Here is a 25861-nt window from a genome sequence, read left to right on the forward strand (position 1 = left end):
ATTATTATATAAAAACACAATAGATTTTGCGTATTGATTTTGTAACCTTCAATTTTATTAATTCATTTGTTCTAAAGGTTTTCTGGTGGATTGTGTAGAGTTTTCTATATGTAAAATTATACCACCCACAAACAATGATGGCTTTACTTATTCCTCTCCAATATGGATGCGTTTTATTTCTTTTTGCTGTATAATTACTCTGGCTGGGACTTCCAATACTATGGTGAATAAAAGTGGTGAGAGTAGACATCTTTGTCTTATTCCTGAACTTAAAGGAAAAACTTTCAGCTTGTCACCATTGAATAAGATGTTAGCTATGGGCTTGTCGTATATGGCCTTTATTATGTTACGGTACTTTCCATCTGTACTGACTTTGCTGAGACTTTTTATCATAAATGGATGTTGAATCTTGTCAAATGCTTTTTCTGTATTTATTGAGATGATCATTGGTTTTCATCCCTTATTTTGCTAATGTGGTGTATCATGATGATTAATTTGTAGAAGTTGAACCATCCTTGCATCCCTGGAATAATTCCCACTTGATCATTGTATTTGATCCTCTTCACATATTGTTGAATCCCATTTGCTAATATTTTGTTGAGGATTTTTGCATCTATGTTCATCAGGAATATTGGCTGTGTGTGTGTGTGTGTGTGTGTGTGTGTGTGTGCTGTCTGGTCCAGTTTTAGTATCAGGGTAACAACTAGCCTTATAAAGTAAGTTTGGAGGCATTCCCATCTCTTCAGTTTTTTGGAAGAGCTTGCCAAGGTATTAAATCTTTTTTGAATGTTTGATAGGATTCACCAGTGAAGTTATCTAGTCCTGGCCTTTTGTTATTTGGGATATTTTATATTTTTGTTGTTGTATTTTATATCTTTTTATTTTATGTATCCCTTAACTATTGTTGTTAGAGTTATTTTTACTATTTTTGTCTTTTAATCTTCATATTAGAAAGCTAAAATTAACTCCAGTGACATTTTACTTTCATATATTTTCTTGTTTCTAATTAGAGACCCTTCTTTTAAGTTTAAAAATCCCTTTAACATTTCTTTTAAAGCCAGTTTAATAGTGATGAATTCTGTTAGCTTTTGTTTCTCTGGAAAGCCTTTTATCTGTCCTTCAATTCTGCATGATAACCTTGCCAGGTAGAGAATTCTTAGTTGCAAGTTTTTTCCTTTCAGTACTTTAAATATATCACCCTTTGGCCTATGAAGTTTCTGCTGAGGAATCTGCTGATAGTCCCTGGTATGTAACAAGTTGTTTTTTTCTACCATTTAAAATTTCCTCTTTATCTTTAACTTTTGATATTTTAACTATAATGTATCTTGGTGTAAATTTGTGTTGTTTTAAGTCACTATTATTATGATAATATGCATCCTCAGGAATATGTAACAAATAAAGATTTTTTTTACCTAGAAGTAGGTTGTAACTCTAACAGATATCTAAAAATCAGGAAGTAGTTTTGGAATTGGGTAATGGCTAGGGGCTAGAGGAATTTTTAGTATGATCCAAAAAATTAGATTGCGCTTAACAAACTTTTAGTAGAAAATGAATGTTTAAGGATACAGAAAAAAAGTGAGGAGCAATATAGAGAAAATCTACATTGCCTTAAAGAATACTTACCTTCATACTAAGCAAACCATTGATAGAAAGTACATTAAATGTTTAAGTTGAGAGATACTGGTGAGGACTCAAAAGGAAATGAGGAACATGTTATTGAAAAAGGGCTTCTTTGTTATATAATGGTAGAAAGCTTGCTTAACTGTTACTACAGTTTTGTGGAAAGCAGATGAACTGTTATCTGGTACATGTAATGCATTTACATGGTAAGTGATGAATTAGGATATTTAGCTCAGGAAATTTACAAGCAATGCATTGAAGGTATGACCTGATTTCTTCTTGCTATTTACTGTAAAATGTAAAGAGAAAGAGGTAAATTCAGGAAATAACTGTTAACCAAAAAGGAATCAGGATTTGATAATGTTGGGAATTCTCAGTCTATCCATACTACAAAAGATGCCAAAATAAGGATATTCACTGTCAGGAAAGCATGCTCCAGAGATGTGTGGCTGGCCAATCTTTTGTTAATGCTTTGAAAGGATAGAAAGGTAAGTGTGTTCAGTCATACAGAGGGTTTTTGAAGAGATATGCATATGTCTTATGGGTCCTCTCTGCCATCTTGGCAGGATCCAGGAATAGAGGACTCCCCCCAAAGATTATGGACGATCTTCTGGTCTAATGGAGTGAATCCCCATGCCATATATGGGAGACCACTGGGTTCTTAAGGATGTTATACAAGCAGAAATACTGCCATCTTGATCTGAAAGGGACAAAGAAAGAACAAAATAAACAACAGCTGGGGCACCTGGGTGGCTCAGTTGGTTGAGGGACCAACTTCGACTCAGGTCATAATCTGGTGGTTTGTGAGTTTGAGCTCCGCATTGGCCTTGCTGCTGTCAGCCTGTCAGTGCAGAGCTTGCTTTGGATCCCGTGTCCCCCTCTCTTTGCCCCTTCCTGCTTGTGCTCTTCCAAAAATAAATATATATTTTTAAAAAAATAAATGAAGAAATAAAAAGACTGCTGGACTCAACAAAATTCTACAGACAAGAAACAGTATGACAAAACTCCTCTACTACAAACATGCACTATTGTCAAGAAAAATTGTGGATGACTCTGAGGGCAGAGCCTAGGACCAAAAGATGGAACCATGGGCCCAAAGAGCAGAACTATGGTCCTGGAGGGAGGAACCAAGATCCATGGGGGATTATCCCCAGTCCTTGAGACATAATGGAGTTTTTCCAGTTGGATTTTGGACTTTTGAGGTGACAAGATGAGATTTTGAACTTTGAGTTTTTATTCTACTGTATTGAGACTTTTGTATATGGGATAGACACGACTCTTTCGGAGTCAGAGTGCAGACTGTGATGGAGAGAATAATGACTTTCTTAAGATACCCACATCTTAATCCCCAGAACTTTTGTGTGTGTGTGTGTGTGTGTGTGTGTGTGTGTATACACACACACACACACACACATATATATATATACATATACATATATATAGATATATATTATTTTATATGGCAAAAGGGATTTTGATCAGTGATGATCAAATTAAGGATCTTAAAATGTGGATATTATCTTGGATTTTCTGAATGGGCCATCGGTAAGTCCAAGTATCCTTTAAGAGAGGCAAGAGGGTCAAAGGAAGAAAAAGGAGATGTGGCAATGGAACCAGTAGTTGGAGTGACATACTTTTAAGGTGGACCAGGTCATGAGCCAAGGAAGATAAGCAAACTGTGGAAGTTGGAAAAGACAAACAGATTCTCTTCTGAATTCTTCAGAAAGACTGTTGCCTGACCAATGACTTATTTTAAACTTCTTACTTTCTGAATTATAAGAATAAATTTTTGCTGTTTTAAATGACTAAGTTTGTGGTAATTTGTTGCAGTAAAACCAGAAAACTAATATGTTTCATTTATTTATAAATATTTGTAGAGCAGCTAGTATGTTTCAGACACTGAGCTGGCTGCTAGGAATATAGTGAACAAATGAAACAGATGTAGTGGATTATAGTTTTATGATATATTTTGATCTGGCCAGAAACAATGGGAAAGAAGCATATTTTTTGCACATGCTGGATTTGATACATATGGCTTTTGGACATCTACATGGATATATTTAGTAAGAACAGCTAATGCTTATGCCAATCGCTGTTCTAAGCACTGTTTATATATTCATTCATTTAATTCTTACAATAATCCTGGGAGGATGTTATATATGAGGAAACTTCTTTTTTTTTTTTAATGTGTATTTATTTAGTTTTGAGGGGCAGAGAGAGGGAGACAAAGACTACCAAGCAGGCTCTGTGCTGTCAACACAGAGCCCAATATTGGGCTTGAACTAACACAAACCATGAAATCATGACCTGAGCCAAAGTCAAGAGTCAGACACTTAACTGACTAGGGCACCCAGGTGCCCCTGGATGAGGAAACTTCTATAGATGAAGGAACTGTGGTATAGATATGTAAAGCAACTTGCCCAAGCTCATGCAGCTGGGTTGCAGAACTATCTAAATAAATAAGCAAGTCTGGCTGCAAATCTTGAGCTTTAAATATATTTAGCAACTTAAGAATATGAGTCTGTCATTTTACAAAGTTTGATCTACAGTTATTAATTTTGTACTTGTAAGAAAAATTTTTAAAAAAACAGCAATAGCATAGAGCCAAGGAATAGGGTTTTCAAGAGAAAGATAATAATTAATTTTGTCAGATGTTGATTAATGTCAAGTGGAATGACAGTTGACCAGAAATGCCTTGATTTGGTGTTCTCATTATAAAATTTTTCTTATTACCATTCTCTGAAGTCATATTTGTTAACCATTATTTCTAAGAATGTGTCAGACCTTTGCACATATTTTTCAGCAATTTATTTATTTCAGCTGCTTTAGGATATTTGGGCAGCTGCTACTAACCCACTCAGGTCATGAGCACCAGCCCACATACCTATATCTTGGCTTACATTCCTATGATATTCTCCAGCATAGATATAATTTGCTTTGTTTCCACTGAAATTTCTCAAGATGTCTTGCCCAGTGATCTGCATGGAATTAGCTCTTGTCAGATACTTACTGACGTATTACATGAGCTTCTATCACCACTCACTGCACTTCTGCAAAACTCAAATCAGCATTTAGGTATTGGTACCATATTCATTTATCCTCATTGATATGAACAAATATTTTAACTGGTATTTTCATTAAATACTCTTTTTAAAAATCTTTGGATTCACATGATATCTATTAGTAAAATTTCAGATTAAGACCATGGTTATTTTGTCTTCCTGTGCCCCCTTCTATCTTGTGTCAGTGTATACTTAATAAGTATTTGTGGAATGAAGTAATGAGGCATGCAATTCTATTAACTATTATCATCTTAATTTGAGTAATGAACAATTGTTTGGAGTGTCATTATAAATTGGTAACAAAGTTAACGTAAGAATTACTTTGTCAGGGGTGCCTGAGTGGCTCAGTCAGCTGAGTGTCTGACTCTTGATTTTGGCTCAGGTCATGATCCCATGGTCATGGGATTGAGCCTTGCGTCCGGCTCTGCACTGAGAGTGGAGACTGCTTGGGATTCTCTCTCTCCCCCTCTGCCCCTCTGCCCTGCTTACGTGCTCTCTCCCTCCTTCTAAAATTAAAAAATTAAAATTAAAAAACTAAAAATAATTAAAAATAAAAAAGAATAACTTCTTCAACATTATTTATTGAATATCAATTATGTATCGTCATCCACTTTATACAACCGCATATTTCTATAAGCTTTTCACCAACCTTGGTAGATCTCTCACCAACACCTTGTGGCCACCTGTGACTATTCTTTGAGCACTCCTTCCACAGAAGGAGCTCTCCTCCACAGAATCTCAGAGAAGAATGGACTGACTTACTGTCAAGGGCTGTTTTTATACACACTGTCATAGGGCCACAAATCTACGTTTAGAGCACCTATTTTTGAACGTACAGAATATATATATATTTTTCAGAATATATTTTTTATGTTATCACTCAATGTCTTCACTAAAATAAAAACTATACAAACAGTTGTATAGCTGTATTGTCTATCTTCACTCAGCATCACTTTATCCACATGGCACAATTTGAGTATATGGATTGGATAAACAAAAAAAAAATTAAAGTTAATTTAGTTTTAGTGAGGTATTATACATAGAATCCTAAATTTATAAGAAAAAAATATAATCTAATCCTGGTAGGATTAGAAACATCTGCTATTTAATCCTGGTGGAAACATAGGTATTTATGCTACTGAAAATACATACCATAATGTCTTCCAGAAAATCGTAAAAGACAATTGTTTTTTCTCATTGAGTCAAGATCAGGTTGTTATAAGCTGAAATCCCAGTTCCTTCTCTATTGCTACTTTCTTACAAACATTTCTTTGAGGAGTCTTAGAAGTCGGGAACCAGGGGTGCCTGGGTGACTTAGCCGGTTAAGCTTCCAAATTTGGCTCAGGTCATGATCTCACAGCTTGTGAGTTCAAGCCCTGGGTCAGGCTCTGTGCTGACAGCTCAGAGCCTGGAACCTGCTTTGGATTCTGTCTCCCACTTTCTCTCTGCCCTTCCCCTGCTTGTGCTCTCTCTCCCTGTCTCTCAAAAATAAATAAATACTTTTAAAAAAAGAAGTTGGGAACCAAAGGTTTTTGAAATTGAATAATCACCTTTCACATGCTGTATTTGTGTTCATATTTTGTGAGCCCCCTAATGACTCATTTATGTATTTACTGCACAGTCCAGGTGGGTTTTCTGAAGCTTTCCAAGACATGATTTAAAGATAACTTGAGATTTAATGTTCATCAAACCAAAGGAAAGCGTTTGGAAAATAAAATTTGAGACTCCTTTTTCCATGCATAGTCCTGTTTCTGTATCTGAGGCCATTTAAGTAAACATCTAAAAATGGTTTTTATAACAGTAAGAGAATCATGAATTTCATTTACATATTTACTGTTCACATACTGCTGTGCTGGTAATGGCAAATGCAGAGTTTATTCAAATAGTTGTCTTTGAACACATATGTGAGGTCAAAGACTATCCAGGTGGTTCTGAGCCCTTTAGCAGACACAAATACACACAAAATGAGGATTGGAGCTGGATTCCTGAAATACCCTTGGGCTATGTAATGCTAAATTATACCTGAAAATTCAATCTATTCAACTCAGCAGGCTGAAGTAGCTCATCAATGTGATAATTATAGCTAAATATGAACAGGAAAGAAATTAGGAGAACAGGACTGCTGTGTATACCACTTTTGTAGACAGGCTGAAATGAACTCTATTAATATACTTAAGATATTTTATGCACATTTTACATTGGAAATGATTAGAAATTTTGAAGTAACAATTTTGATGTTATCATTAGAAATCAGTATATGCTGAATGTGATCCATAATAGAAAGTCATGTTTAATTAGCAGGTTTGAAAAGCCCATAAACAATCATACATCTTGGTATTGATCTTTGTCCATCTTAAATATTGTATTTTTAAATCACAATAAAACTAGCATAATGTCTAGCCCAATATTTTCAAGGGTGTGTGTGCGTGTGTGCATGTGTGTGCGTGTGTGTGTACACTGAACTTTCTGACCTAATTTTCTCTAATTTTAATTGGAAACTTTCTCCAAGTCATTCTAACTCACTTGATTCATTTTCTTGAAGAACATTCTCCAAATCCTTCCTGGATCTCAAGTTAATACAAATACATATCATATGCATTGATTAGGCTCTTCTGCTGCCTTTACATAAATATCTTTCGAATCCTTGTACATGCATCTCTAGAATCCTTTATTTGAAGTACTGGGATGGGAATCAGAATGTATTCCATATTGAAATTCTGTGAATCAAAGTTGTTCTCCCATTGTTTCACACATTAAAAGCAGGTGCATATTCCAAAAGGATAGCAGTAATTCCAGCAATTTAAACTGAATTAAAATCCTAGATGGTGGTCTCTGTTCCCTGCTTTTTCTAAATTTGGTTTTATTGCCTGACATTTCTTCATTTAATATATAAGTTAGTGGTATCATAGATTAGACATGGCTTTTGCAGTTCACAAACTTGGATACAAATTTCAGCTCTACTTTCTGCCAGCGTTGTGAACTCAACCTCACTTGACCTTCAGTTTTCTTACCTGTAAAATGAGATAACAATTCCTTTCTCACATAGCTGGTTCAAGATTAAATAAAACAATATAAGTAAAATCTTTGGCACTAACTAATCACTTAATAATTAATTCTGTAATAAATATTACAGAAGTCAAATATGATTCCATTTGACTTCTGGAATTAATCGATGAACTATTTTCAATTAAAATTTCTCATATGTATGTATATTGCCTGCATTATGAAACTAATGTTGGTCAACCGTACAGGTGATGACATAAAATTAAAATGTTTGGTCCTAACCACAATGTAGTATACTCTTCAAAGCAGAAAATCATACAGTAAAGCGCTAAATCCTGTGAGTCAGGCTTTTTTAGCATAATGTACTTATTCTCTGCCTCATACCAATAAGAATTTGAGGTGACTTACCCCTTGCTTATACTCCACTACCACATATATCCAATAAAGTATAATTTTATATAGATAAAATACAGCAGAAGAAAAAATAGAATAGAAAGATAAGGCCAGATGCTCTTGTTCAAAAGCAAGAAAGAAGAGAGGGCAAGTTTGATGGAAGAAGTTGACTGAGATAAAAATTGAGTGGAAAAAGAGAAGGGCAATGCTCTGGGGAATCAAACGTTTGTGCAAGAGGGCATTTAGAACTTTATTTCTCGTGAACATTTGCTACATTTTGCCTTCCTCTGCCTCAGGTGCCGCTGCTGGTCACCACCCTTACCCTTTATCTTCTCTGCTTCTTTTTTTTTAAATTTTAAATATTTTATTATTTTTTGAGAGAGAGACAGAGTATGAACTGGGAGGGGCAGAGAGAGAGGAAGACACAGAATCCGAGGCAGACTCCAGGCTCTGAGCTGTCAGCACAGAGCCCGGCACGGGGCTCAAACTTATGAACCATGAGATCATGACCTGAGCCAAAGTCGGAAGCTTAACCAACTGAGCCACCCAGGCACCCTTCTTCTCTGCTTCTTTAAAGATCTTTCCTAACTAGAGTCTGGCCACTGAAGTATGGTTCATCCTCTAAGCACCCTGGACACTGTTTTGCTAGGTGGCCCTACAACTTACAACTCTATGGTTTTTAAGATAGGAAGATAATGGGTAAATAGGAAATGATAGACAGATAGATGACAGATGATAGATAGATAGATATGATAAAGCATATATAATTCTTATTTTGTAAATTCTATTACAGTGAAATTCTACACATTATGTTCACAATCATGGAAAGCATTATGATTTTAAGGATGTTTCAATGTCTCACCATTATTTCTTATTCTTTATAAACTCATAAGAATCCCTTCATCTCAGAACACAGTGAAGATGCTAGGTCTGAGACAGAGTTTTAAGCTACTGAGGAAGTGTTTTTCATCAATAAAACACCGCCAGGGACCATGGTAGGGCAATTCCTCCACACCATGCCCATGTCCCGTAAACTCTATTATTGTGTTCATAGGTCTGTGAGGTAATTTGTTACAGACATATTACCCTGTATGTGGTTATCGCCCCTCTGAGACTTTGTACTTTTTAGATCTAGGATTGCTACATTTTCAGTGTGTAACAGTCAACATTTGTTAAAATATGTTGAAGTGAGATAAACTATTTACACAGGCATAAATACCTTACTTCATACTTCCAGTTACAATCCGTAGGAAGTTCAAGGTTAATTTTATTGCTTATGTTTTAGTCTTCTTAAAAAAAATCTTTTAGTGGGGCACCTGGGTGGCTCAGTCAGTTAAGCGTCTGACTTCGGCTCAGGTCATGATCTCATGGTCTGTGAGTTCCAGCCTCGCATTGGGCTCTGCCCTGACAGCTCAGAGCCTGGAGCCTGCTTTGGATTCTGTGTTCTCTCTCTCTCTCTCTCTCTCTCTCTCTCTCTCTGTCTCTCTCTCTGCCTCTCACCTGCTCATGCTCTGTTTCTGTCTCTCAAAAAATAATAATAAATAAACATTAAAAAAATTTTTAAAAATCTTTTAGTAACCATTAAATATTTGGGCCCACCCAAAGGATGTGATTAAAAAGATAGAATACCACTAGCCTCGAGAAAATGCAAATAAATTTATTCAAATATGAATGGGAAAAGAAGACCACTAAGAAGATAAAACTAAGGCTGAATAATCAGATTTAAGCTATAAGGAAAGAATGATGAAACTAAGACAAGATGGAATGGAAACTGTATACAGAAAAGGAAGTAGGCAAAAGCAAGATTCTCAAAAACAATTACCACTAAAGAGATTCAGTAAAAATAAAATCAATTGTAGGGTGAGTTATAAAAGAGAAACATTTAACTGTGTTGAATACTTTTAAGTATTAAAATACTTTTAAAATTTACTGATTTCAAAGATTTTTTTGATATTAGACCATAAGAAACTGGAGAAGGTCCAAAGAAATGGATAAAACCTTAGTAATACAATCCTATTCTAGTTTACAAAAAAATCTTAGAAAAGTCTTCTCCAGATACGTAAAAAACATTTAATGAACCAAACTGAGGAATTTACAATTGATTTGTTTGTCAAGTACAAACAGGCAAGTATAAAGAAACATCATTTTGGAAATTTTCCCTTCATTTGAACCTATATTACAAATGAAAACTTGGATGAAACATTAGGAAGTTTTATGTTTTCTCTGATTAAAAAAAAAGAACAGTGATAAATCTATTAGTAAAGGGAGGTACTAGGTAAAATGACAAGAAAATTTTTTAACATGATAGCCACTCAATATTTTAATTAATAGCTATTTTTAGATTATCCACCAACAGAAGAGCACTTGACTCTGGGCAAAGAGATATGGATCCAGTTCCAGAACATTAGGCAAGACAGCAAATCATTTGATATAGACATGTACAGAGAATGCAGATATATTTTCTTAAATTGTTGAAAAGATGGGTCAGTGATTGCGCTGTGGTTGAAAATGCTTGGATGTTATCCATGAAAGTACCTGAGCAAAGGACTTTCATCAAGAATTTTTAGAGACTGTACCAGCAAGGAGATGTTTTAATAAAGAAGGCAGAGCTCATATCTGAGGGGAGAAAAGGCAGAGTTCCCACAGGGACAGCTGATGTGCCTGAGGGACAGGTAGAGAAGATCCTCATCTGTACATTGTGCTGTAGACTGACAAGAATGACAAAAGAGAAGGTGAATTGTGGGTAACTTTCTGTGAAAACCTGAGAAACACTGACCAAAGGAAAGTTGAGGTATCACTCATATCAATTAAGGAAATAATTTCAGAGTAGAGAGTTCAGAGGGAGAAGCTCCAGGCTAACTCCGGGAGTCCTGGATTGAAGCCCCTGCTGCAAGTACAGGGTTCAAGGTGCTTGAGGTCATGCCCCTCAGTTCCCTTCGGTTTCCAGTCTGGCAAATTTGTCAGAGCTCTCTGTTTCAGACCAGACATCTGTAAATGAGGAATTCTGGCAACTTAACTTTTTACACCTCTTTGGTTTTACCATTGTATTGTTCTAGTAATTCTCCGAAATATAAATATCATGCAGTTCAAGTTAAATATTTCTGCACAGTTCACATACTAAGTCTGATAAATTTCTTAAAAGTTTTATCAAAATTAACACATATTATCATTGTTACTTATTTTTTCCTTCCAAGTGCTTATTTAAATTCCAGTTTGTTAATGCACCGTGTAATAGTAGTTTCAGGCGTAGGATTTAGTGATTCATCACTTACATACATATTGTAATTTTTAAACCAGATAAGGAAATCAGAACGTCTGGATGGGCTAATACTGTGATACTCTTGGTGTTCTTTAAATCTTCTTTCAGTGTCTTATTTGGAGGAAAGGATGAGGGCTGGGGTAGCAAGAGGAAAGGTGGGTGAGGTGACATGAGAGAGAAAGAGAAGAGAAAGAGAAAGTCCCGAGCAGTCCACTGTGCTTCTGAACGTGGATGTCCTTGCCAGCAGCCAAAGCCCTGCAGTTAATTGCATTCACCCCTCTGAGAATTTAAACACCACTATTTGCTATGGAAATAGGTCTCTGTGGGTCTCCCACCCTTGTTGCCTAAAGAGCTACCAAAAGTATCCCTTCAACCTTACATGCATGACATGTTATACTGCATCGGCTCCAGAGAAAGATCAACTAGTTCAAAGCAGGGCATTACCTCTTGTTCTCCGTGAGACTTTAGTCAGAACACTTAATCTCTCAGCCTTATCTTGCTAAACATCAAAAAGGGCAAAAACAACAACAACTATAATAATAATAGTAATAGGAGGAGGAGGAGGAATCCATCCTAGGGTTGTTTTTATATTCAGTGAGTAATCCTGTAAAACTCTGAGAAGACAGCCTAACACCTAATGCGCACTCCCTAAATGAATGTTAGCTCTCATTAAACCACAATGTTCATTCCATGTGACGAGTTCCAGCAAATATCGTTTTCTTGATTTCAATACACTACTAGTGACATTATAACGACACTTCTACATAAGTCTTTTCCAGCAGCTACCCTGTGCATTGTCCCTTATTCAGTCCTAAAATCATATCTATCTTACAATAAAATAATCTCAACACAACTACGTAAGCCATGCAGTGTCCCTGAATATTATCTGCACCTGCCCTCGTCTGGGGAAAGCTTACTCGTTTCTAAAAGGAAGGTAGGGGTAGCTAAGTAATAGAATTGCAAAGGTTATGAGACACGATGTGTACTCAGCACAGTGCTTTATACACAGCACACAGTACTTCTTTTCCTCATTCTGACACACACCCACACCCACACCCACCCACACACACACACACAATACACACATTCTTTCTTTCTGTGTTTCCTTCCTCCCTCCCTCTCTTCTTTCCTCCCTCCCTTCCTCCAACCCTCCCTTCTTTCCTTCCTTCCTTCTTTCCTTCTGGTTATTCTTTTATGTTAAAATGTGTCTTCCCTTACTTTGCCAGGAACTTTTATTTTTTAGATAGTTCCTTCCCTGAAAAGAAGAAAGACATTGATAGAATCGTTTGATTTTAGATGATAAATCATCCTTCCCAATTTATCAACACATTAAATTTGTATTGTAAATACGGAATATAAAGATTGAGTCCATTACAGGAAATTATGTTGCAGGGAATAGAGAGATGTTTTATAAAGCAAGCACTGCTTCTTTTGACCTCTGACATTATAGGCATAAAGCTGATTTTGAAGATAAAACAACTGCATTTAGTCTGGATTCTTGAAGAGTGTAGGAAAGAAAGAATGAGATGCCTGGACCTGTCTTCTCTCTTTAACCGCTTTTTTTTTTGTTCCGTGTGTCCACATTCCTCCTCCCTATTCTTGTGGCTGCAAGTTTCCCAGCCAATACCTTCTCCTCTCCCTCAGCCACTTCATATTCCTACCTGTACTGCAACATGGTACTCATGAAGTTGGTCTTAATTCATCAGGAATATTTGAGGTCCCCAACTTTGATGGTTTGAAGCATGAAACACAGATAGAAGTCAAAGAGTGGATGGATGCCTCTGTATTCCCTGTGGTAAGAAAAGTAATGCAGGAAAAGTGTTGACAAGATGAAAATCCCTACATGGAACTAAGAAAGTCAACCCTGTTACAAGGTTGAGAGTGCAAAGGTGTACCAAACATTGATGAGTGTCAGTCAGGATTCTTGTTTTAATGTGTATCTGTGTCTGTGTGATGAGTGAAGCTGGGTCAGGAGTTGTGGTGTGTGTACATGAATTTAATTAAATTGTTACATGGTCTTTACAAAAATTGTTCCAATTGATATTAATTACAGATAATACAGAATAATGTGAAAAGAGAAAAACTAATTTGATTGTGTAATATAATAATGTTAAAATTAATACCATTCATGTCATGATATCATTAAGCTATTTCTTCTTAATAATCACCAATGACATGTTTATTCATATCATAGATATGTATACATGTATGTCGGACAAACTTTTAATTTTGTTTGCTTATAAGAGATTTTTATGGTTTATTGGCCAGATGGCATGAATAATTTTTATAAAGGAGAACTTGCTTCGTGGTTGTGACTTTGTTTCATAAATTTATAATTTATCTTCACACCTCTAAGTATATACAATTTCATTCAAAACAGTGAACTCAGGACCAAAATATAGACATGAAATGACTAGTATTTGCATTAAGTAAGAAAGTAACTTTAGTCAATTAGCATGAATTTGACTATTGTCCAAATTTACTGGAAAATAATCTATAGTTGTATTGTATTTATTATTTAAATTAGTTTATACAGAGCCCTTTATTCAGCAAGTATTTACCGAAAGCCTACTTTATATCAGGCACTGATATGCCCTGTGGATATATATCTCTGAAAAAAGAAAGCCCTGTTCTCTGAAAGCTAATGTTCTAATAGGCAGAGACAGAAAAACAAGTAAATACAGACTATATCAGGTGATTATAAAGTGCTATGGAGAGAAGCAGGTAAAGGCTGTGGAATATAAGGTGTATTACATCTCAGTAAGAAAAGGCCTATTTATTGAAAATTTTAATATCACTATTAGAGAAAACACAAGGAAAATCCTCCTGGTGTTCCATAACTGACCATTTCTTGTATGAAAATACAACCGTAGTGGTCTTTGACAAAGAATCTTACTAAATACTACAGCTTGTTAGTCAAAAGTCAAGAAACTGGACAGGAATACTATTTTAAAAAAACTGCCTAAATGCTATTCTTGATATCTGTGATCATGAAATATAGTAATTACTTAAATGTAAAAATATTCTTGACATTGAAACAATCCTTCTACTAAGAATTATGGAGTTGATATCACCTCCTATCAATAAGTAGACTGAGTTTGTTAACACTGGAAAAGAATTTTGGCAGTTGAAAATGTCTTCTGCTTTTAGCTGGAAGATGAAGCTTAATGTATAATCAGGAAGTCTTATTACATAGAAATTATTCACTGGTGGATAAATCCTCTGTATTCTAAATAAATCTGCTTTTCAAACACCCTAATTAGCACATGGAGGAGATTTGAAATCATACACAATTTTGGAATGGTTGGGAGAGGTAGCACTCCTGAGTTTCTGCTGGGTGCCAGGCAGTGCTCAGCACAGAGAGTACAAGGTTTATGAAGACAAAGCTTCCATGCTGCCCAGTTGACAGTGTGCAATGTGTTCAGATAAGGATATGCCCACAATACTGTGAAAATAGAGGTCTGAGGACAAAAATGAGGCAGGAAGGATGAAGGCGGGGGAAAGATTCGTGAAAAGCTCCTTTCAGGAGGGGACACATAGCACATAGCACATAGGGGATACCTAGCACATAGTAGGCACTCACTGAGCCTGAGACCCTATTGAGTGCCCCTTCAATTCTAGGCCTGGGGAAATGATGTAAAAATATTACAACTCTTGCACTGCCTGAGACACAGTCTGTTTGGAGAAATAGACCGAACTAAAAGTGATAATTGCTTTAATAATTGAACATGCAAAGTGCATTGAGAGCTCAGAGAAAGAATTTAGAAGAGTTTCAAAAATAAAATACACATCTAAGCACTATAGGGTGGCTGAAAGACATATGAACCCAAAGGATAGTTTTTGCTTTCTATAAATATCAAACATGGGTTTTTATATTTCCTATTTATATTTTCAGTTTTACTGTTCTTGTTAAATACACGAATCTGTTCTTAATTCAACATTGCTTCAAGCACAGCACTTTAATAGTGCAGATTTTATTAGAGAACTTAACTGATACCAGTTGGGGGGAGGTGAAGGAAATACAATTTCCTCTAGAAGATTTGCATTAGATAGAGTAGTTACAGGCTGTAGCATCTCCCCTGTAATTTTATGAGAATGGTATTACCCTGGCTTTCACTGTGTGATTGCTGGTTACCTTCTGTCAGTGAGCAACAGTCTTACTGCAAAGCAGGAGCCCAACCGGTCTCTTTGTCTCCGTGGTCAAAGCAATTACTTCTTAGAAAGTCGGATTTTTTCAGGATGACCATGTACAGAAGCAAACGCAGACATCAGAGATGTAAGTAAATTCTGACCCAACTTTTTCATATGACTGTAGTGGGAGAAACATACTTGATTCCTTAAAAGACTAATCATGACTTCTTCAGATCTATCCTGGTAGTAGAAAAAATATTGTAGCTTTTTTCTCTCTAACCTTTATCTATCCCTGTTACATGCTTGGAAAATGTTGGGGGGAGAGGGGATAATTCACTTGTTACTATGGAAACCTTTGGAAAGGTTTACAAAATCAACAGAGAAACAGATCAAATGGAATTTCAGTCTAGCTCAGCAGCCTTCATTCAGGCATGATCACTGGATAGTTCTCTCTCTTTCTTTTTTCTTTTCCTTTCCTTTCCAGAAGTGGTAGATTTCCTTTCCTAGAAGTCTATTGAAAGGTTTGGGAAGCTAGCCTAAAACTTCTATTTATTTATCCAATTTCAATTATAACTCTTGGGAGAAATAAAACAGTTCAGAACAGAGGGAGAGAGTTAATTGTGAATGACAAGCTGAATATGTAACAGGGTATTCATTGCCAAACTTCTTGGTCCGGAGCACATTTGGAACATAATTCGCTACAGGCACCACTTTAAAGGGTTAAAAGGAGTCATTTGTAATCTACCCCAAAGGAATTGATTCTGACTGAAAAGGAGCAGCACAGTTACCCTGGCCTAAAGTCCAGAACAAAGATGATTATGTTACTGAAAGCCATTAGGTTTAGCTAAAAACCAAAGTCTTATAATAAAACTGTGTTTTATGGTAAAGCAATATGCCTGCCATGAAAAGCTTTCCAATCACCTCTCTTTCTAGTAAGCTCAGTTCGTTACCACTTCATCTTCCCTATTGTCTAAAGTAAATTTTCCCGTATTCAGCCCAGTGTTTCTGATCACTGACTCTGTTTACCACCTTAGACAGGTAACTACAACTTGTTCTTTAGTCGAAGTCTGTACTTTTTCATTATTCCTTATGATGTCTTTAGATGTTATTAAATATTATAAAATACAGAAAGACTATCGACAACACTTACTCTATCAAAAGGCCAAAATGTGATAGAAATGTAATATTTTTTTAGTGTGATAATGTTTTGGGTCTATTTCCACCTGAGCCCGGAACACTAACATTTCTCTTGTTCGAAGAAGTTTTATGCACCACAGAAAGCTCTGAGGGCCGGGACTGCCAGTTTGATTTTCTGTGCCTGATTGCCTTTTGATGCCTCTCTTCCTTGTGACTGAGAAATAACATAGGATAACTGTTACTTGTTTCTTACAAAAATGATTGGTGCAAAGTCTACAAATACATTGCTGATTAATTTCCTTGTGATTTCCTCCCACAAGAATGAATCTAAATTATGCATGTACTTTAAGACCGTCCTGCGCCTTTACTCCTGTATCTTTTATACACCCCCTCATTTTTTTCCATGTAGGCAATCATCACCTTAATGCACATGGCAAATAAAAGATTATAGACAAATTGTACTGAGTCTCTCCTTTAAGATGTGCTTGCTGAAGTCTGCGATTAAGCAGCAGGAAGAAATTGTGAATTACATGAGACAAGTCAGAAGATGTATAATTATACAGGGATGAACACAGTAGGGTGTACTAAATGGTTTACTTAAAAAAACATCGAATGTATTACTTATGTTTAATTGTATCTGTTAGCTATGTTATACTGCATTAACTGTTTCTATATTCTAATCATATAAAATATTGGAGAGCAGGAATATAATAAAATTAAAGTATATAGAAAGGTTAGCAATAAAAGCAAATAGAATCCTTAAATGAATTTCTATCTTACACTAATAATATTTGCAGAAGTGGAAAGTAATGCAATTGTTTGCTATCCAATGGGTATATAAAAATATTGAATTATCCCTTCACCAAAATCCTGTGCATTTCCATTTTCAATCATATCTTTTATGTGTGTGTGTTTGATGATGTAAAAGGCATAAACTAGCCTCAAGGCAATTGTAATCCAATTAAGGCAATAATTGCACACTTAACAAAATCTCAATGTGAGAAAGAAGGCAAGTGTTCTTATGATTTTCTTTAAAATTGAGAAAGTACATAAATAAACTTTCTAATTTCCTCGTTCCCTAAAGACTTACTGTACTATCCTTTAGTGGAAATAATGCAACTTTCTTTTAGAGGACCTGGTGAGAGGAATAGGCGAGGCGCATGTGGCTGTGCTAGGGGTTTGAAGAGAGGGAGTGAGCGAGCCAGAATATTGGTAAAAGACATTTTAAAGTGTAAATGACACTAAGCCTTTGAAAATTCATGTGGGACTTTGAAATCCATTCCTCACTCGTGTCTAAATTGGTTATTTATAATTCCCCACAGAGGTGAAGGAAAGGGAGGGAAGGGTACTCTTTTCCATGCTTCTGGTGAAGCAGTAACTGTGGAAAATGGAATAGCTTCAGTGTTCATTCAGGTAGCAGGTCTTACCTGTGCGCAACTGCATAATGACTTTCAATTAGATACAGAATTTGTTGCGTGGTAATAAAAAAATGTTCGCATATGTCGAACGTTGATTTTGCCAGAGCCAGACAGGTAGAAACCACTTTAAGGGACTCTAATATATGTAAACCGGTTTTTACACATTAGGTGGAGGAAAGAATCATCATTACTGTAAATAACTTTGTTCTTTAGTGTTTAGACATAGAATTTTTTTCATGCATACTATATCAATCTATTGGGGTGTGCAGTTTATGTTTAAGTTTTCAAAATGTTATAGTATGTATAAAACAATGTATACTTACGACCTCCCTTGTCAAAGTTCCAAATGACCTTGAGCAAACATATTGTTTTAGTTTTTGAAAGAGACATAGAGATAAATTCTTGAAGATGAATATGTTTTTTAAATACAGACTCAGAGAAAAACTAGAGTAGGATCCATATGCTATTAGATACTGAATTTTGAAAATACCACAACCCCCATACCACAGCAAAGAGAACAGTGTACATCTGATTTTAAGTGTGTAACATTTCATCTTATTTTACCAAATAGGAACAGATGTTCATTTTTGATTACTAGTGATATTTTTGGGTGCTTATCCATCTTATCCATCCCATTATGGAAATGCTTAATGAGATCACTTCAGGAACCTGAATACTAGCCATAGTCCTCTACCTGTAATCTTGGCCAATATCTATTATCTCTATGGGTTGCAATTTCTTTTTCTATAACATTAGCAGACTGTGCACAGATGTTTTCTGAGGTATCTTCAATCTCTAACCCTCAGAGTTTCCACAACATAGACCTCATCATGTAATTCTCCTACTCATTTTATGGGTTCTTGTTGCCTAGACTGTGGCTCTGGGCTCATGTGCTCCAAATCCATGTGACCATGGATTTACTGCAAGAGGCCCTAAAATCCATATAAATATTAACCATTGCCTGTATAATGGTGATAAAAAGTGTATATATATATATATATACACCTATGTGTGTATCTCCCATGTATGTTTTTACAACATATATACACACATACTATTTTTTTTGCTTCTAAAGTGACATGTTTAATTAAATAAAATGTATTGAAAAGATGGTACTAAATTTGTAATGGCTTTTAATGCCATATATCTTATATGATTTTTCAACCAATTATATCACATAGGGGTTTTGTTATGTTTCAATGTTTTGAAGAAGTGTTTTCATATTCCCAAATGTTAGGAATCACTGAACCGGTAAATGAAATACAAACATGACCTTATAAACACATATTTACATCACTGTCACTCACTGCCTACTTTTCCTTGATAGCACTTTGTTCTAGCCTTTATCAGGCTACTGAATCATCCACAAAATTCACTATAGCTTCTCTTATATCTGTGTTTTTGCCCATACATCTTCCTGTTGATGGATAGTCCTCACCAGCATCTTCATGTGTAGAAATCATCTCTAGTCAAGGGTTCACTCAAATGTCAAATCCTTCATGAAGGTCTCTTCAGTTTCCACATCAAATTTATCCTTTTCTTCTCTCTTTTCAGATGCTATTTGATAATTTTATTTATACTTCCTATGTTCTATCTGAGGTTTTTTCTTGTAAGGTACCTTTAGTTCTTGTTGAAGTATTCTCAGAGCATGATGCAATGCTTTGTCCATAACAATGCATAGCCATCGTGTGAAACTCATTCATTTAAAGAAATATGTATTGATCACCCGTTATATTACAAAGTTCAAGACAAAGGTGACAAACAAAAAAATACATAATATGCTGTGTGATGCTAAGTACTAGTGAAAAATAGTGCAAGCAAAAGGGAAGGGGAATTTTTGAAGGTAGGTTGGAGAACTGCTATTTTCTATAGGGTAGTCAGGAACAGCCACTGTGATTAAGATGACATTTACTCAGACCTGAAGGAAAAGAGGGAACAAACTCTGCTTCTTCCTGGAGAGTTCCAGACAGAAATAACATGTGCAAATTCTCTGGGGTAGCTGGGATATTAGAGGGCCACAAAGGAGGCAATAGAGAGTTAATGAAAAGATAGGAGATCCAAAAAGCATTGAGGCATTGGATGGATGGAGTAAGACACAGAATTAAAGTAAACAATATTTTTTATTTGTAACTGAATTTGTATATAATGCATGTTAACTTTTAGAAACACTATCCATACTTCTAAGTGACTCTTGCATTACTTTTATTAAAGTGAAAATGATAAAAAAAGTTATTTTAAAAAGCATTACATTTCATACTAGGCAAGACATCCAATTGTTAATTGAAGGAGAATCAAATTGTGGTCATATAGACATCAGAAAAATTATTTGAACAAGAATATCTCTGATTTATCTTCCTGTAAATATCCTTGGATTATTAATTCTCTATATCTTTAAAATCATGCTATGAGAAAAAATAAATTCATAGTTTCATAGAATTGTAAGGCTTTTTAAAGTAGTTGCAGGAAGAAATAAGACTGCTGGCAGGTTTTTTTTTTTTTTTTAAGTTTATTTATTTATTTTGAGAGAGGGCCAGAGAGCGAGCAGGGAAGGGGCAGAGAGAGGGAGAGACAGAATCCAAGCAGGCTCTCCACTGTCAGCACAGATCCTGATGCGGGGCTCGAGCTCAAACCGTGAGATCATGGCCTGAGCCAAGATCAAGAGTCGGATGCTTAACTGACTGAACCACCCAGGCGCCCCTGCCAGTCTTGATGTAGAATTGGCATCTCAGTGGTCAAGATGGATAATAGGTTTGATGTTCGATTATTGGAACATGAGTTGTCTTAGCTGTTGAATACATCTTTATTACTACATTTTATCTCATACAAATCTGTATTTTTTGAAATTCTTTATTACCAACTGGATATCAACGATAAAAATGGAGTCTTATTTAAAACAAATATTATATTGATACCTTATATAACTGTGAAGATAAAATTAATCATGACTCTTAATTCACAAATGATGACATTATTTATTACAGAATCATTTGAAGATTCATATGATCTACGTTTCAAAAAATTCTCTCAGTTTGCACTAAGAGTAAATAAATAAATAAATTGTGCTTGATAAGTAAAGCTCTCTGGAGGACACTATTAAGTTCAATCCTTTTTTCTCTATTGTTGATGCTGGTTTGGAATTCTGGTCCGACATCTGAAATTTCTCCAGTCTTTTTTCTCTCAAGTTTCTAATATGAATTCTGTAACTGATATGGATTGAGAACTTGTAACTTTGTACATTCCTCGTGGAATCATGTCCGCATGGATAGATTCAGGATTCTCTGATTATGCGTGCCGAATGGGACCATAGTTACCAGTTTAAGATCAGAGATGTACAAAAGCTGACTAATAACACCCCTGATACTGATTGACCTTATATACAAATACATATTGGTCTGTCTCACATCCTTAATAATTTGATTTGCTTTTACAGGCTCCAGCCTGTGACTGGTTCCACCTGGAGGAATTCTTACTCAGTCTCTCCCTCTCCCTCCCTCTCTTCCTTTCTCTCTCTGTCTCTGTCTCTGTCTCTCTCTCTCTCTCTGGTCCATGCGTTTTGTGTTTTGCAATGCTCCACAAAGTCAGAGGTCACTTTTGTAGAGGGTGATCATTTGTACATTTTCTTTTAACTTCTCTACTTTCAGAAAACAACTTGGCTATCCTACCTCCCCTACTCTTTTAGCTTCTCACTTCTGAGAAGCTGTGCTGCATTTATATCTAGACCTACAAAAGAGCCATGACGTTGACTCTGTCCCCAGTTGTTCACGTAAATGTTCTCTACTGAACGGCTGTGAAGATCATCAGAATTTTAGAAATTGCCTACCTCCTACCAAACATAAAATGTTTATTAAAAAAATTTGAGTTCTAACTTCATATGATTTTATGATTAGAATTTTGCTTATATCCAAGTAGAAAATGGGACAGCAGAAATGAATTAATAATACTACCAAAAACAATAAAAATAACATTTGACATCTATTTTATTCTTACTATATAGCCAGGTACTGTTTTAAGCATTTTGTTACACATGACTAATATAATTTCTGTAGTAGAGCTATAACTGAACATGTAAAAGCAATAATCTAGTAATCTATGGCACTTTTAATTTCCATTCCAATTTCAAATGTTATTTATAATTTTGATACTAATCTCTAGGAAATTGAACACAAGAAGTTAAATTGAAATATGTGTGTTGACCAGGGTGAAAGAATAAACTTATATGTCCCTTGAGGAAACAAAGAAATTAACTTCATAAAGCAAAATATATTGTTTGACCAATATTCCTGTTTTTTGAGTCCTATAAAAACAGAAAAAAATATCCTGAGGAAAAGTTTTACATATATATGCAAATGAAATATTCACATATGAATACATTTGCCGTCTTTTCCGCAAAAGAAAAAAAGGTTTCCAGAACTTAGAAAATCGAAGTGCTCTGCAGTGATTTAGTAATTCACTGTGAGTAGTTACACACTTTTTGGTCTAGAACAGCTAAATTGTTTGGCGTAACCTTTTGATTCATTTTCCTTTTTGTAGTTATTGATCTTCTTGGCATTATTTACTGAATTGCACTCCCATTCTGATTATGGACTTTCTGACACCTTTACTTATATAAGGCTACATTATATATGTGTTAATATTGACTCAAGGTCTTAATGGTCTTTTATCATTGACTTTATATTATCTTGAGAATTTCATTTATATTTAAAATAAAGATAAAATCCACATCTATTTTGTGAAACTCCTTATAGAAAGTGTGGCATATATATTTGTAATGCTTCATGCCCTCGGCTGCTTATCATTGGGAAGTGTTATATTTTATATTATATGATTCTTTTGACCCCTAGTGAACTTGAAACTGCCTTAGAGGAACAGCTGGATGTATTTCCTTAAATAAACACACATTGTTCTTCAAATTGCTAGTATCTGTCTTCTTAATAGGCTCCACAGGCAATGGGAATCTTGACTTTGAAGTCACCTCTACTGGGTTCATGTAGATATCTGACTATTTCATACCTTTTTTCCCTCTCATACTTGAATAGTATCTTTCAACTCAAGTTTGTCTTGAAATGTGCAGCATATAGCCATAACTTATCATTTACGTATACTCTGCGATTATAATATTTTTGATATTTTACTTTATATAATAACAATGCAATATAAAATAAAATATCAAAAATATACAGCACCTGTAAACGCATTACAGACTACCTGGAACATTTAATTCTGTCTAATTTATAGTGTCAGTAATTAATGAGAGGTTGGCTCACAAATAAAAATTCACTCACACAAAATCAGAAATAATTTACTTTTAATTAGAATGCAAGGAAAAATTCATTTGCTTTTTCACTTCTGGTTTTGCTAAGGTAGCAAGGGAAAAATGGCCACTCAAATTTTAAGTGGTCAAAAAATTTTTCTTAGCACTGAATTTGTCCTCCCAGAACTATTTATACAAATCTAGCCTTTTTCAAATGATCATTTCTAGCAAAGATGATACCCCCAAATTTGACTAATGGGTATAGAATGTCCCAAAGAAGCTTTAGCAATGACACAACATGAAGGTTTCTAGAATTTGTTTGTTGATTCACTATTTAGAGAGAAATACTTTTCAGATTAACAGACCAGTTTTCCAAACCAAGCTAGATTTTGAGAGAAGATTTGACTTGAATGAATGGGACAATTTATTTGAAATTGAAAGAAAAACAAATCATTTAAAATTATACTTTAAAAATATTCTTTGTTACTTGGATATTTAAGAAAGGAGTAAGCAAGCACAGGAACAAGATATTAAGACATTGTGTCATGAAGTTCATAAATATGTTTGTTGCTGAGATTTTCTTTTATGTTTGTGGAAATGGGTCTCTGGAAATTGGAATCACGCTAAGTTAACGAGTTCATTTATACTGAAAACAGTTGTCCATCAGGTTAAAATCAGTTGGAGTTGCTTTTGTCCTATGGAAACAACCATCTAACATATTTAGTTGTTTGGGGAAGCTACGAATCGTTAGTAATACCATTTCTCTTAGATTACTACTGACAGTAATTAAATCAACAGTTGTACTAATTTACCATATACTTCAAGCCCAATTAAGTAAGACTTGCCTTGCTTATCTGGCTGTTAAAGGATGAAGGGGCTTGGGATCCATAATTCTCAGTAAGTTGCCTGCATTATTAATTTTTGCCAATGTTGACTTAAGTTGCAGAGTATAATCAATATCTGTTGTAGGGTCCTCCAAGATGGTGGCGTAAGAAATATCCTGAACTTCCCTCCTCTCACAGACATACCCACATCTACAGCTACATATGGATAATTTCCTTCTGGAAAAGATTGGAAAACTAGATCAATGCCCTCCACAACAAAGAATAAAAGGACAGCATCGAGACTGGTAGTGAGGCAGAGACATGGCCTTACAAAACCCCACCTCCAGCACGGCAATACACAATAGGGAGAGATCTCACCAGACAGGCACTTCTCCCAGAGAAGCAATGTTTTGGTGCCCAATGTGTGACTTATATCAGAAAGATCTATACCGTCCCATGGGATCTATACCAGAAAGATGAGCTCCTGACCATCTGCCTTGGATAAGCAGTGGAACCAATGTCTGAGCATCCCCAAATGCTATAGGAAACTGAGATTTCTTGTGGAGAGCTTACATGTTGTCCTGTTTTACCTGAGACCCAAGGGGGGAAAAACCCAGCAGTTTGAAAAACACCTAAATTATATGTGAGGGAGATTCATTTGCTGGATCTGATATAGAGGCATCAGCTGGGCATGGGGCGGGGGGAGGGTGGACAATTGAGGTGCTCTCCAGAGATGGAGGTATTAGTGGATGCCATTGTTGCACTCCCCACATAGCTTAGTAGCATAAGTAGGCGAGAATGGCCATATCACCCTCCCACCACCTTGCTGGAACAGGTGAGGTGAGTGGTCATGGCACTTGCTGAGGCTGGAGAGCATGGAGACAGGTGCTTAGGACACTTCCCCACCACCTTGCTAAGACACATGGTGCAAGGAGTCAGATCATCCTTCCATTCATAGCCTAAAACCAGCATATACACAGACAGGGCTGTTCCTTGCCGCATTGCTGAAGCCTGTGAGCACATGCAGGCAAGACATTTTCCCACTGGCTTTAGGAAGGCTTCAGGAATGTGCCTGGCCCGCTACACTTTCCAGCTGCCTCACTAAAGCCAGCAGGTATGTGTGGTCTACACAGCAGATACCCCTGGATCACCTGGCCCTGGTGGTGAAGAGGGCTGGTGTCCCAGAGCCCTACAGGACTATAACAATCTGAAAGACAGCTCTTGGCAGGCCACCAATTCCAAGGCACTGCACAGACAGCAGACTGAAACAAGCTGTCTTCCTCTGAAAATGGCCTGTTTATTTAGTCTGGAGCTTCAGCCTGAGGGACAGGCTTCAAGTTTCCCACACATCTAGAGGCTAAGGAGGCAACCACAGGGAACATAAGCAGGAAGACACCATCCTTGCACATACCCTTGGCCTTGCTACAACCCAATGAGACTTCTCAGAAAGGAGCCTACATACTCACCTGGAGCCCTGATTTTGACAACTGTCACCCTGGAAACATCCAGGTCTCCTGGTGTGGAGGCCTACAGGTATTACAATTGCAGATCCACAGGACTATAAATATTTTCATATCTTAAAAGCTGCTGCCTGAGGGCTTGGCTTCCAGTCAGCCTGAAATTAGGTACATAATGAAATTCCTCCCCTTGACTTAGTAACAAGTCTTGGCACACCATCAACAATGAGGGTATATCAAGAATGAATCAGGCAGTTTAGACAATCACAAAGGTTCCCATGAGCTAGGGCAGGGTTGCGTGAGAAG

At 36.0% G+C, this 25861-nt stretch overlaps 1 protein-coding gene across 5 annotated transcripts in view; it reads left to right on the plus strand.

Annotated features, from left to right (window-relative positions):
- The window catches only part of RALYL (RALY RNA binding protein like), a 704928-nt gene that overhangs the window by 477743 nt on the left and 201324 nt on the right, over positions 1-25861 (plus strand). The window contains exon 1 of one of the 5 annotated variants that reach the window (XM_042923554.1): positions 15500-15613. The exons of the other annotated variants lie outside the window; for them this stretch is intronic. Coding sequence (XP_042779488.1) covers positions 15577-15613 — 37 coding nt within the window. The 5' untranslated portion in view covers positions 15500-15576. Of the gene's footprint in view, positions 1-15499; positions 15614-25861 lie in introns of those variants that run through there. 5 annotated transcript variants of the gene reach the window in all.

Source organism: Panthera leo, chromosome F2 (assembly GCF_018350215.1).
Source record: "Panthera leo isolate Ple1 chromosome F2, P.leo_Ple1_pat1.1, whole genome shotgun sequence".
Lineage (NCBI taxonomy): Eukaryota > Metazoa > Chordata > Mammalia > Carnivora > Felidae > Panthera > Panthera leo.